The 14,181-nt window shown below is 35.9% G+C and overlaps 1 protein-coding gene across 1 annotated transcript; it reads left to right on the top strand.

Annotated features, from left to right (window-relative positions):
• The first annotated feature begins 10,384 nt into the window (after positions 1-10,384).
• Positions 10,385-10,960, top strand: LOC140806762 (dirigent protein 1-like). Its single transcript, XM_073163299.1, has one exon. The coding sequence runs from the start codon at positions 10,385-10,387 to the stop codon at positions 10,958-10,960; it is 576 nt and encodes a 191-aa protein (XP_073019400.1).
• Positions 10,961-14,181: the final 3,221 nt, after the last annotated feature.

Here is a 14,181-nt window from a genome sequence, read left to right as displayed (position 1 = left end):
TAGAAGGGGGCCAGGAGGGCGTCTTGGTGTAGCCCCTCCGACGCTCAAGTCAGTGAATGAGGATATATGAAGGGAGCATCTAAGGATGCTGCTGGAAACAATATATTGAATTTTTTAATCATACGCTCAAACCTGGTATTTATAGGAGAATACCTGGGCCATGATGGGCCTTCCACGAATGGTATGGGCCTAACCCTATTGGGCTTATCCATGGGGTATCATCAGCCTCCCCCTCCTGAGTCGAACATAATCGTAGGTTCGAAGTTCGATTAGTTGTGTTGTCCTCGGTTTACAAGGCGCGAGTTGTAAATTTTTCCCATGCTGCTCCTTCATTCAAATTTCTCCCACAACCCTAGCGCTGCTTCACCACCACTTCACCATCGCCCGTGTCAGCACCTCGCTTATTCATCCTCGCCTAGCAGCCCGAGCTCTCGCCTTCCCTTCCCACGCTCAGCCTCGCCCCACACCACTGTTGCCCAACCTCGCGTAGCCTCCTCGCCCCTAATCGCCTCGCCCATTCATCCTCGCCCACCAGCCCGCAGTGCCCTCTCCCCGCAGCAACCGCCTCGCGTTCTACCCTTATCTCTCTCCCCTACCTCCTTCGCCCTTCACGCTAGCTTTGCGTGCTCTAATGCTAGCCCACACGCCCATGCTCACCATTCCAATCTCGCCTTTCATCCCTTTCGAATGATTGTGTGGATTCTAAAGAGCTTTTGTAGGCGTTGCCCCCAAGCCCCCACGACCTGACCGGGCAGGTCGATCTCCGTAATTTTTGCAGCGGTAAACGTCGTCCGTTATCGGTAAACCGAATAAATTTCACCTCGTCACCCTCTGACTCTTCTGCTAGGCGATGCCTTAGCAAGAAAATAGAGATTCTCCACCCTCTGACTCTTCTGCTATGCGATGCCTTAGCAGGAAAATAAAATTTTCACCTCGCCACCCTCTGACTCCTCTGTTAGGCGATGCCTTAGCAGGAAAATAGAGATTCTCCACCTTCACCCTTTAACTACTCTACTAGGCGACATCTTAGCAGGAAAATAAAAATTTCACCTCGTCACCCTCTAACTCCTCTGCTAAAATAGTCCTTAGCAGGAAAAGATAAAAACTTCAACCTCCTCACCGTCACCCTCTAACTCCTCTGCTAGGTGACGTCTTAGCTGGAAATAAAGATTCTCCACCATTACTCTCTAACTCCTCTGCTAGGCGACGCCTTAGCAGGAAAATAAAAATTTCATCTCGTCACCCTCTGAATATTGATGTAACAAGGACGCATTCTCAAACCTCCCCAAGTGTTCCTCGAGGTCAGTATGTCCGTCGTACTCTCCCACATTTGACTGTCAAAAATTTGGAGGAAGCCCTTCTTCTAAAATGGCGAGGGAAAAAGGACTCTCTTTCTTGGACACTGGAGCTCTGTTTCCCAATTGATGTCTCAACATACTTATCTCCTTCCGCATCTCTTCCATCTCGGGATTCTCCTCACCTTGGAGGGGTTGCGCCTCTTCAACCCTTCTATGATGACCCTCAGCATTCTCCTCTCGCTCCTGGCGAGTGGCTTGTCCTTCAGTAAACATAGACTCTTGGTTCCTCTTCATGGCCTCGTCGAATGTCTGGGTAATAAATTGGCCCAACTGTTCCAGGGTCAAGTTCCCCACATTCTCATTGGGACGGGGTTGCTCGACCCTTGTCTTGTGACGGGGTTGTTCGGCTCTTGTCTCTTGACGAAGTTCTTCCTGCCTCGTCTAAAGACGTGGTTGTTCCTGTCTCATCTCAACATAAGATTGTTTGGGTCTCATCTGAGAATGCGTCAATCCTGAGGTAGCTCTTCTACTCCCTCTCTTGCCTACCATCTCTACGCCTCAACTCAATATTTCCCACAGACGGCGCCAAGTGATACTCACGGGGAATTTAAGGTCCGATCCCAACAAGTGTCACTGTCCAGACGCAGGTTCCGAAATTACCCTGAGCCTGAAATCACGAAGAAGACCGTTAGAAGGAGGGCCAGGAGGGTGTCCTGGCGTAGCCCCTCCGACGCTCAAGTCAGTGACTAAGGATATATGAGGGGAGCAGCTAAGGATGCTGCTGAAAACAATATATTGAATTTTTTAATCATACGCTCAAACCTGATATTTATAGGAGAATACATGGGCCATGATGGGCCTTCCACGAATGGTATGGGCCTAACCCTATTGGGCTTATCCATGGGGTATCAATGCAGGTTGCAAACTAGACAGAAAAGCAAAAGTGGTTTTTTTCAATTCCTTGGTGATAGACTGATCTCTTGGTTTAGTAAAAAGCAGAATTCCATAGCTACATCTACTGCAAAAGCAGAATACCTTGCTGCTGTTCTCAAATATTGTGGATGCAACAACAACTCAAAGACTATGGAGTTCAAGCCTCTGAATCACCTATCTTCTGTGACAATACCAATGCCATTGCAATTGCGCAAAATCATATACTTCATTCCAGAACAAAGCACATTGACATCAGACATCATTATATTAGAGATCATGTGCAGAAGAAGGATATTCGTCTGGAATACGTTTCTACTGGTTTACAGGCATCAGACATCTTTACAAAACCCCTGACTGAGAATAAGTTCTCTTATTTTCGAAATATACTGGGTTTAATTGATTTAACTTGATTATTTTAGTAAATATTATCATTCATATGTTATTCAACTAACATTGATTTACTTGCAGAAGAGTAAAGAGACAACTTGTGACAACTATTGTTATTCATTTAAAATGTAATCGAAACCAGGTTACACGAGATAATTCACATTCTACAGAATCCTGACACTCAGTAATCCAGTTATTCGATTCATTACTCCTAATCCTACTAAAGGACTCTGCACTGGAAATCTTTTCTAGCTGATGGCATTCCTTCCAGAGCATCACATGAAGCAGAACTCTATCAGTAGCAAGCTCAGAAACATGATCAAATTCAAACTCCTGTTTGTACTTCCTTGCTATTGCTCGTTGTACAGCAGTAGGATTCAAACCATTTCGTTGTATATTCTGAAGATCTTGCACTTTGAACCATGAAGACATGACCTTTATCCAGATATATTCCTCAATGGTCTTCTTCAAAGCTTCCAGATGAGGAAGTGTTTCTTGTGTTACCAAGACATGAGTACTACTACAGGCATCCGAATTACTTGAGTCTGACATATCAAATTGTTATTTCTTTAACATTTGTTGTTGTCTTATTTATAGACAGGTTACATTTAATGTTGAAGAAGTTGAAGAGTCTCAAGTCAACCGAAACGTCCTCTGATTTACTCAGACTGAGTTTTTCTTATCCCTTATTTATTTACTCAATCAATAAATGCTGTAGATAAACAAAGACATGTCAAAATGAGATTTTTCATTAATAAAACCAAAAGCATTACATAACGTGTATCTAACTAAGGACTGCTGGGATCCCCTCTGTTCGAATGATTGTGGTTGTGGAATAGGTGATTCCACATCTTAGTCCTAATAATTTTGAACAATCTAACTGATTGTTCTTATTATAAATTGAGGATTTTCTTCCAAGTCTTCATATCTTGAAAAATATCTTATTACGAGACGCTGGAAATTGCCTCTGGATCTCTTCTGCTGATTCAGACTCTGGAGAAGACTCCGAGAGATTACTTGTTCTACCCATTTGATTTGATAAAAGTATAAATGACTTATTTCGTCCTAACTATCGAGGATAAAAATCTTGTAAAGATGTTTCAAGCTATTGAGAAATCCGATCTCAGAAAATTTTTGGAAGCACCTGCCGTTATCTACAAAACTGCTCTTTTAGATTTCTATGCCAATTCAACTGTACAAGAAGGAAATATCATCTATTCTCGAGGGAACACATCTATTTCCATCGACGATGCATTATTGGGATCTACTTTCTTTCTGCGTTGTTCTGGTTTCTCTGAATTTTCTAGCATTTCTAAGGAGGAAATGTCTACTGCCCTCCTCGATTTCTAAGCTTCTGGAGAGGAACTCTCTCCATCCTGTTTTAAGAAGCTTTTGAAGGTGGAATTTCAAGTGCTCGCTGACATTGTCGCAAAAGAACTGTTGGTGATAGCCGGAACGTATGATCGGCTAACCAAAGAAAAAGTTCAGGTGATGATTGCCATCACTTCTGGGTATAAAGTGGATTGGAGTTCATTCTTGTTTCGAATAATGAAGGATATGATGTTACGGAAGAGTCCTGGTTTTGCTGTTCAGATCAGCACAATGCTCAAGGATGCTGGTTTTGCCTATACTACTGAGCAGGACGCTTCTTACGTCACTATGGCTGATGCTGACAATGTGCTCGCCTTAAAGCCAAACCATCCGTTGCTGAGTTCATTGCCTCGAAGAAGAAAGTGGGAGATGCTCAAACTGAGGCTCAAGAACCTCAGAAGAAAATAAAAAGAAAAATAGTGGTTATCTCCACTGATTCTGAAAAAACGATATCTGGGGAGTCTGCTTCTCCTACCCAAGTATCTCTACCAGCAACTACTACCAGAATCAGTCCCTGCCCCTAGACCAGCATCTATTTCTACTGCAACCACTTCATCTACTGCCCCAGTCTTCCGACCGACTTTTGGAGTTGTCATTCGGGAATCCTCCGCTGGTCTTCTGCATTTAGACCACTGTTGCCTGTATCATCCTCTGATAAAGGCAAAGGAAAACTCGTTAGAGAACAACAATCTCATGGCACCAAATCATCTGTTTTAACTGGTGTTGATCTTCACATCGAGGAAATTGAGAGAACTGGCAACGAAGGCATGACGTTCTTCGACGAATGGCATAAGTTTCTGGTTTTTCATCCTCTCTCCTATTTCAGGACAAAAGGAACTTTTGGAAGATTGATGAATTACGAGGAGAAAGTTTTTGATCTTGCCAAGACTCAAAATGTGATTGAAGCTATGAGACGCCGAAGCTTCATTTTGAGCAGCTTAAACGACAGAAGCTGGAATCTGTGTTGAAGACTCTTCAGTCAAATTTTGATGCATTGATTCCCACTGAGGCTCAAGATTAGAATGTGATCTTCATTCTAACTGACCGTTTGAAAATGATGAATGAGCAACTTCTTGCTCAGGAACAGACATTTGAAGACTCTCTACAGTATTCAGTAGGCTTCGTTCCAATCTTTAATCAGAATAAGCCAGTTGAGGAACGGACTACAGCTTCTCCAAAAGATAAAATCTCCAGTACTCCTGCATCACCTACGCGACCTACTCAATCTTTGTCTCTTATTTCTGTTCGAGAATTGGCTTCGGTGGACGAAGTCATTGAATCCATTGTTATTACTGCCTCCGCCACACCAGAAGCAACTCAGGCTGAAAAGGTGGTCCTACCAGCAGTTTAACCAACAGTTCAACCAGCAGATCTACCCTTGGCAGATTCAGATGCTACTCAATCATTGCCAAATCTAGATATCTTTTCTGCTGAACATCGAGTGGCAATGGAAGCAATTTTGAATGATCCATCTTTATCCATTGCAGACACCGACAACTGGAATTCTTGGAAGCTGTCGAACCACAAGAAATTGCAGCACCTAGATCATCTACTGCTGCTGAAGTAACCTCTTCTGAACAGCTGTTGCAATTGCTACTGCTCCTACCACATTTTTCACTTCTACTGCACTGGTTATCCATCCTGCTGACTCCCCAACTCGTATTGCTCACGTTGCTGAAATTAAACAACCTTTACTGGCCAGAAGCCCCTCCCCAGAAGAAGAGCAATTCAATCTTGAGTTCGAGATCGAAACACTGAAGCGATCTATCGATAGGATCTATGAAATCGTCAAGCAATTATCTTTTGATCGTGCTGGTGAGTTTAGTACCACCGACTTTTTCCGCAAACGCATAATGGATTATGTCCTTAAAAAGGCAAAATCATTATCAAAGCTTGAAGTAGAATCTGATCTCTTCCGGAAAAATATCTTGACAAACCACACTAACCTCGTGCTCGGTCAAACTGATGTTCTTCGTACTATTTCTGCTCATGACTCGTCCCTTCAATCCATCTCAACTCAACTTGCGGCTACTGACTCCAAGATCGAAACTATCAACGACAAGATTGAGTCTCAGTCTCAATCTATTCAAGCTCTAAATTACCATGTTTCGAATCAAATGCCAATTCTGGAGATACTGCAAAATGGCCTTATTACTCTTACTGGACGAGTGGATTTCTTACTTACTCGAGTTCAGGACTTTGATGCCAAAAAGGGGGAAACAGAAGGCAGACTAGAAGTAGAAGGAAGAATGACAGAAAGAGGACATCATGCAGAATCATCTTTCAGAAACCAAGATCCTCAGGATGAGGATACTTTGTTCCGAGATATTGGAACAGATGACTAAAATTTCTTTCTTGAACCTTGTTCAACTGTTTATTTACTTATTATTCATCTTTTTTATTTTAATTGTTATTTGCTTTATTATTCATCACTACTAACTTCTAGGTTTTTGCATCACCACAAAGGGGGAAATTGATAAACTTAATTTAGTTTTGGTGATGAGAATCAAAATCAGTAGGAATAGCAATTACCAGAAGTCAATACAAAGCAGAAGCTATCGATTCGTTTTAAAGCAGTACTTTAGTTAGTATTCTACGGCCTAGAAAAATAGAACATCTTAGAAGAATAGAAGGGCTTAGAAAAACAGAAACAGAACTTGGCTTCATTAGAACAAGTACTTAACGGCTGTTACTCGATCGTCTCAATATTAAATGTTACAATTACTCAACCTAGTACGAGTATTAAATGCTTCATTACTGGTGAACAAAGTTATTTAATACGTCTTACCTATTTTGATATAAAATAAGACTGATTGTTTTAAAGCCTTTTTGCAGGAACTCTTTTAGGTAATAAAGCTGATCTTATCAGAAGTCAAAGAAGCCGTTTTTATTTATAGACGTTGGATTCAAGACTTCTATAAATACACGAGATCAAAGACGTTTACAAGTTACCAAAAACTACGAGCTTATTTTCTAACGTACGAACATTGATTTGAGCACTCAGATTTTCTTATCATCTTTAAGCAGCACACGGTTCACTTAAGTTATCTGATCTTTTGAATCATATTGTGCTGACTGTTTCTTACTCTCTCTACAATCATTATCACGTTATTACTTATTTGAGAAGAGTTTGTAAACTGGAAAAGAATCTTTTCCAAAACCTTGTTGTATCTTTTTTATTGTGTTGAGATACTAAGAGTTTCAGTAGGCAAAGGATAAGTCCTGCTGAAGTGGGTGTGTACAAGTGTGTATTGTAAAATCCAAAGTCATTTAGTGATACCTTCTGGAAACAAAAGAAGGTGAGACGCAGAAGATTTTATCTTTGAACTTCCAGAAACAACTATTGTTCTACTGCCTACTGTTATTACTGTTTTCACCTTACTCTATCGGATTGTTTCCGCACTTATTATTATGATCTGCTGGACTTATGTTTGAACAAGAACAACTACAATCTCTAACAGAATTCTAGCACCCTTTGCAAAAACTATCGTTAAAGGAAAGAGTTTATTCACCCCCTCTCCCCCCTCTTAACTCTGCATCGATCCCCAATAAACACATTTAAAAGAAGCATTTAATAAGAAGATAAATGGAATTTATATATAAAGTTGCATATTTCTGTATATATATATAATATGTAATAGTTCAAATAATTTATAAATATAAATGGCCAAAAAAAGTTGGTTGCAAAATTTTTTGTTTAAACAACGATCACAAGTTTAAAAATTAGATTTTTTTAATATAAATTTTTTGATCATATTTTATTAAACAATTTTTAAATATAAACCTTTGCAGATTTTTTTAATATAAAGTCATCATATTTATGTATATAATAGTTCAAATAATTTATAAATATAAAGTGCAAAAAAAAAAAAGTTGGTTGCATGTTAAATATTACAGCCAACGATCATAAGTAAATATATTTAGAAATTAGATTTTTTTTTCATAAAAAATGTATATTACAATGAATTTTTTGATCATATTTTATTAAACAATTTTTAAATATAAATATTTGCAAAAGCTATTTTTTTTTAAACGCATAAATTATAGCCAACACCGCAACAAAAAAAAACAAGGATATGAAAAAATTTTATTAAGACACCAAAGGAAAATCACAATTCGACAATTGTCTATTTCTAAAAATGTAATTAATTTACAACATGTGCGTAGACATAAAAAAAAATGCAATGAAAAGATAAATAAAAAAATCTAAATCATTAGCTAAAAAATAACATATTATAATGTCTATAAATATCAAAAAAAAAAAAACTCCAAAATACTAATAATGACATATATTTAAAAAATGAAACAAGATGAAAATAGACACTTTTGAACCAAACATTTGATAAGAAGATAAATGGAAATTCATATATAAATTCACGTATATATAATGTAATATAAGATAATATAATAATAAATAATAGATATAATAGAAAATAGATAAAAAAAAAATGACACGTTTAGTTTCATACATAATGATTGATTAAGGGAGATTGACATTAATACAACTTCGGAATCCAAAACTTTCACATAACTTGAGGAAATCTAAGTATTATTTCCTTGATAAAAGGATGAGATTTCTCAAGTCATCCATCCATCCCGTAAAACTAGCTAAAACATTTTCCTTAAAATCATTTCAATCCATTTTCAATCAGTGTTTCCCCGACGACTTCCAACATCATTTTGATAAAACGATCAACATCCACTTCTTTTTCGTCGTCCGTAAACTCTTCAAAGGAGTCGTGATGTTTAAAATCCTCAGCACTTAAGTTGGGTTGCTTCAACCAAAGCTCAAACAAAATCTTCAATACCTCTGCCATATTCTTAACTTTCTCGATGATTTCATTTATTTTCTTTCGAACGTAATCGAGTAATTTACGAACTCTCTCTGCGAGCCAAGTGAAACCCTTTTCCGCGACTGATTTCGCATGATTGAAAGCATTCTTAATCTTACTACAAACATATTTGAAGAAACCAAAAATACCCATTACGCTGCAAATATATGATATTAGTATTCTGTTTAAGACTTGGATTTTTTTTATGCGTATGGAGTCTATAAATAGAGTGTCACGGGAAAATCAATAGTCTGCAGGATGATAATAATTGTTCCATAATGATAATTATGATAAAAGTAAATTGACTGGATCGAGTAGATTCAAGGAAACCAATCGGGCCTCAAAATTAATGTGAGATGAATTAATGTTTAAGGAATCGATGGGGTACTTTGAAGGTTCCTAAACGGTCTCGAAATTTAGCAATTATTAATGTCGTTTGTCTATCTTACTCTCAGTTAATTAATAAGAACTGAAATCGAAATTTGTCTTCTTATCAAATGAGACACACCAAAAAAAAAAAAAAAAAACGAAGGTGGTATATAGATAGATAGATGATCCGAGTCTTATACCAAATTATTTCTAAATTGTTCTGAAAATTAATGCATCACCAAAATGCAAAGAGACGAATTAATATAGATCAAAATTGTAATTTTTCCAAAATGAAAATTTATCGAAGAGTCTCAAAGAGAACAAAAGGTAAATCCTATTATTTGTAAGATTTGAAAAGGCCAAGATATGTATATGTGAAGTTCCAACTTGTAATTAAAGACCCTTTTTCCTCTACTAGTAAATAAATGTGGAAGATGCGGCTCCGAGGAAATTTCAAGCTACTCTTAGGGTAATATCCCGAAAGATACATTTGAAGATGCATATTTCTTCTGAATGTGAACCTCATGTATATCATATTTTGTCTAAGCCACTTTTCTTAGTTGTTCAAATACACCTTCTCGGTTTGTACGAGCATGTCAGCCTAGAACCGCTTCTAAAGCTAAAGATAGGTACGGAATGAGCCGGGGTGAAGGCCATAATGAGAACATCGATTAAGAAAACCTGGCCTTGCCGTCTTTCCAAGCAGGCCCAAGCGGGATACTAAACGCGTTAGCTACAACACCGCATAGGTCGATACGTACAGTGCCTAGTATCCATCGTTTACAGCTAGGATGGGGTATCTAAATATTCATCATTGGATTTATTCTTTGGAAATGCATGTCTAGAATAACAAGTCAACCCTTGACAAGTAAATTCTGCACGTACTTTAATTTCCAGACATTTAGCCGGCAATAAGGATCCATACTTATGTAGAGCATTTTTGGATAAAGTCATTGTCAATATTCACACGTCCTCGCCGGACAAGGTATTGAAATAGTCCAATTCAATATATTCTTTGAAATATATTGAATTACAAGTTGACCCCATTTGGACATGCAACCAATTGAGTATCATATTATTAGCTAAGCGAGTTCTCCTATAAATTTGGGGAGCCAAACAGCCAATATATCAACCTCAGACCGATAATCATACTGTTATTCAAAGGTAAAAAGTAAGACTTTGGTCTTTAGAAATATGGGAAATCTTAGTGCACTTGCATTGATCTTTTGTTCCTTATTGATGGCTCTGCCAAGTACGGCTACTTCAAAAGTTACTGACAAAGAAGAAGAGGTGTGGTTCCAAAGACTTTGCAAAGGCAAGGAGAAGGTAGCCAAGCTTCATTTCTACATTCAAGACGCACTGAGCAATCCGAACGCCACCGTCTACGAGGTGGCTCGATCAACCTTGACATCTACTTCATCCACATCTTTTGGCCAAGTTATGGTCATCGATGATAAGATAACCGAAGGACCCCATCATAATTCGAAGGAATTGGGTCGAATTCAAGGGATCATCACCTCCTCCGACCTTCGAGTTCTGGCATATACTTTGAATCTGAACATTGTCTTCACTGCAGGTAAATATAATTCAAGCACACTTCACGTATTGGGAAGAAACCAAATATTAGATACAAAGAGAGAGTTGGCTATTGTTGGTGGTACTGGTGTTTTCGCCATGGCTCGTGGACGCTACATTCAAAATACGTACTCGTTCGATCCCATAGCCAATTATGGTGTACTAGAGTGCATTATATATGTGGCTTATGTATAAGAAGATCATGCTTTAGTAGAATCTGATAACTCCAAATGATTGTGGATGCTCTTGTGTTTTGTAAAGTATTGAAGCATTTAGCCTGATATTCATTTCATCTGTTTCTTAATATAAATGTTTCTTCTGTCAATAAACGTGAATGTTGATTAGATTTTGGCTTATATACATATAAGAAGATGAAGATTTAGAAGACTGAAGATTTGTGTGATGGTTGTGGGTGCTCTTTGGTTTGGTAAAGTACGGAAGCATAAAATTCTGACTTATATTTATTTTATTTGTTTCTAAGTAATATATGTAAACATTAATTTTTTAAAATCTAGATCGACTGAATGAAAAATTAATGTTCAAAATTATCCTTTTGACCTTGTTGAAATCAATATAGTGGAAATAAGCATCCCAGATAAATGTGATTGTCAATATAATGAGGCAATTATCAACCTTTTATGACGTGGAAACCTTAGCCACCACATTTCGGTGTCTATTTGGTAAATTTCGTACTAACGCGATAAACTGCAAACTACGTGAGTTAGATAAACCACATTGGGCAAGTCATGTGTGACAAACTTATCTGAAAGTGCTGGTAGAGATAATCGAATTTTTGACCATTACTCAATTAATAAACTATTTCATCAACTCGAACACATTTGTGGTGATATGATTTTTTGTCCCATTAATTATCTGATATTAATTTTTTTTTTACTTGAATAATTTCCATTTGTTTAGTTTATATTTTCTACAAATTTGTACAAAGTATTTGTTGTAATATGTTTTAAAGAAAATCCAAACTTTTAGGAATAAAATTTTTCTCATATTTTATATTAATTGTATAGAATAAAAAATTTAACATTAAATAATAAAAAATTATCTTTTTCTTTCTATTTTTTTTAATTATTCATATTCGATATCATGCATGACGTTTCAACATATTTTTTGGAATGAACATTTATGGAAAGTTATATTGATAGTTTTAATTAAATTTAATAAAATAATTTAATCGATTTGTTGTTATTGTACTTTTAACATATTATTCAAGTGTATAATTTCTAACTCATATTAAAAGTTGGAACTCGAATTTAGCCAAACTGAAAATCTGTCGAGTTTCACTGTTTTGATAACAATTCACAGCTCAATAACTAAAATGATAAACCTTCAAAACCAGTAATCATAAAACTCAACTGGGAACATGTATTTTACATTTGTAGGCTAAATCGAATGTTATCTAGATAAACTGATGGTTGCAAGACCAAAGTTTAGCAGGTTGAGCTGAGTAACAGTTGAACAGATGAGTAAAACTGAATGATCAGTTGAGTAGATTCAGTTGAGCAAATGTGCAAAACTAAATTATCAGTTGAGCAAGTTCAGTTAGCGGATTATCAAAATTGGGAAAAAAAACATCATAATCATTCAGGCTCGAGGACAATTTCCAACAAGGCAGAAATGATCATTCCAATATCAGAAGCAGTACAGAAATTTTCCAAACAGTCATATTCTTGTGTATAACATATATATCATTATTGAAGACTATAAATACAATATCTTGAAGATCAAATACAAACTTTGGAAGGGGATTCAAAGTATGACCAGTCTACATGAAGAAATTTGGCTAGAATGAGAGCAAGCCCAATGTGTCAGGATATATTTAAGATGCATTGTTGAAACATTTTATGTCTTCTTCAAATATCTAAAATATATCATTCCAAAAATGTTTGATAAAATGATTCAACCAAAATGTTTTTACTCATTCAACTTGTGTATCTTTAAATATTTTACAAAATATTTAATCAGCTTCTACGAAAGATTATTTTGAGTGTCTTCCGCTTGGTTTGAAAATCAAACTCGATTTAATTAATGGATGTTCAATATCTTAAGGACCGAGCTATTGTAATCAACGATTATCCCTCAATCGATCCTATCACATACTGATATAAAAATCTTAAATAAATTATATAGAGACATATATAAAATACAAAATTGCAAAAAATATATATTTTAACTAAGCTTCACCTGAAAATATCACGTTTTCTAAATTTTAAACTTGGACCAGTAATTGTTAGATGTAATTTTCTGGACCAAAGTCATTCCGACAAATGTCAGATTTAAAGTTCATATATGATAATTTAAAACTTAAATTTGATTCAAAACTCTTTAATTAATATTTAAATTTTTTAAATATATAAGACATTTATATGAAATCATGTAGATCTATTATATGTTTTCACTATCAATGAGCAGAGCCCGGTAACTAAATAATTGCTATCATTTCTTGATATATATCCCTCATTCCCAAACTATCTCTTAGCTTGATTTGTTTACTTTAAAATTAGATGTATTACGATAAATACTAAATTGTTACAATTAAATTTTATGTTATAGTTGGAATTGCAATTTTGGTCATGACAAATCTCTATTACTTGTATATTTTTCAATTTTTTAAAAAAAATTTAGACATATTTTCTGCACAGTACACATAACGTAATGTCGGTACCACATTGACGATTTACAGCACCATAATATAAAAAAAATAACGAACTAAAACTAAAATTTATTAATATAAATTAAAGAGACATGTATAACTAAATTTGTTATTTTTCAAGTATTGTATTCAATTTTTTTATCTAATAATTTGATATATAATAAAATTATAAATTATTATGCGGCACACTCCCATCTAACACTGCTCACAGATACACAAGACAATGACGCTTTACACACACAATATCAACGAGACCGAATATGATGTCATCGCCACCGAAGCTCCTCGACCGTCGGCACACAACCGTTGGTTTTTTTGGCACCTTCGCTCTTCTGGGCGGCCATCTGGAATTCGGTCATATTATCCTGATTTCGTCTTCTGCGATAGAGACAAATTAACCCTTCAATATTTAAAATAATTTTTTAAATAAAAAAATATTTTTTAATGAGTGATATAAATAAGAAATTTGTCTCATAAAATTAATTAATGAGATCGTTTGAAACGTCTGCTTATTTGTTTTCTTAAAAAGTGCTAGAATTTTTTATTTTTTTTAAGCCTCACATAGCATTCGGCCGAATCATAAAATATTTTGAAACCATTTTTAAAGTAAAACAACCAACTATTTTATCAACCCAAAAACATTATTTGAAAAGTATAGCTCATACTATAACCTCTCAAAAATCTCTCATAACATAAATAAAAGACGTAAAAATATCTTTAACATTACTTAAAATCATAAATAATAACT

The sequence above is a fragment of the Primulina eburnea genome, chromosome 12 (genome assembly GCF_022965805.1).
Source record: "Primulina eburnea isolate SZY01 chromosome 12, ASM2296580v1, whole genome shotgun sequence".
Lineage (NCBI taxonomy): Eukaryota > Viridiplantae > Streptophyta > Magnoliopsida > Lamiales > Gesneriaceae > Primulina > Primulina eburnea.
The sequence above is the reverse complement of the archived record's forward strand: the minus strand, read 5'-3'. Positions and strand labels throughout refer to the sequence as shown.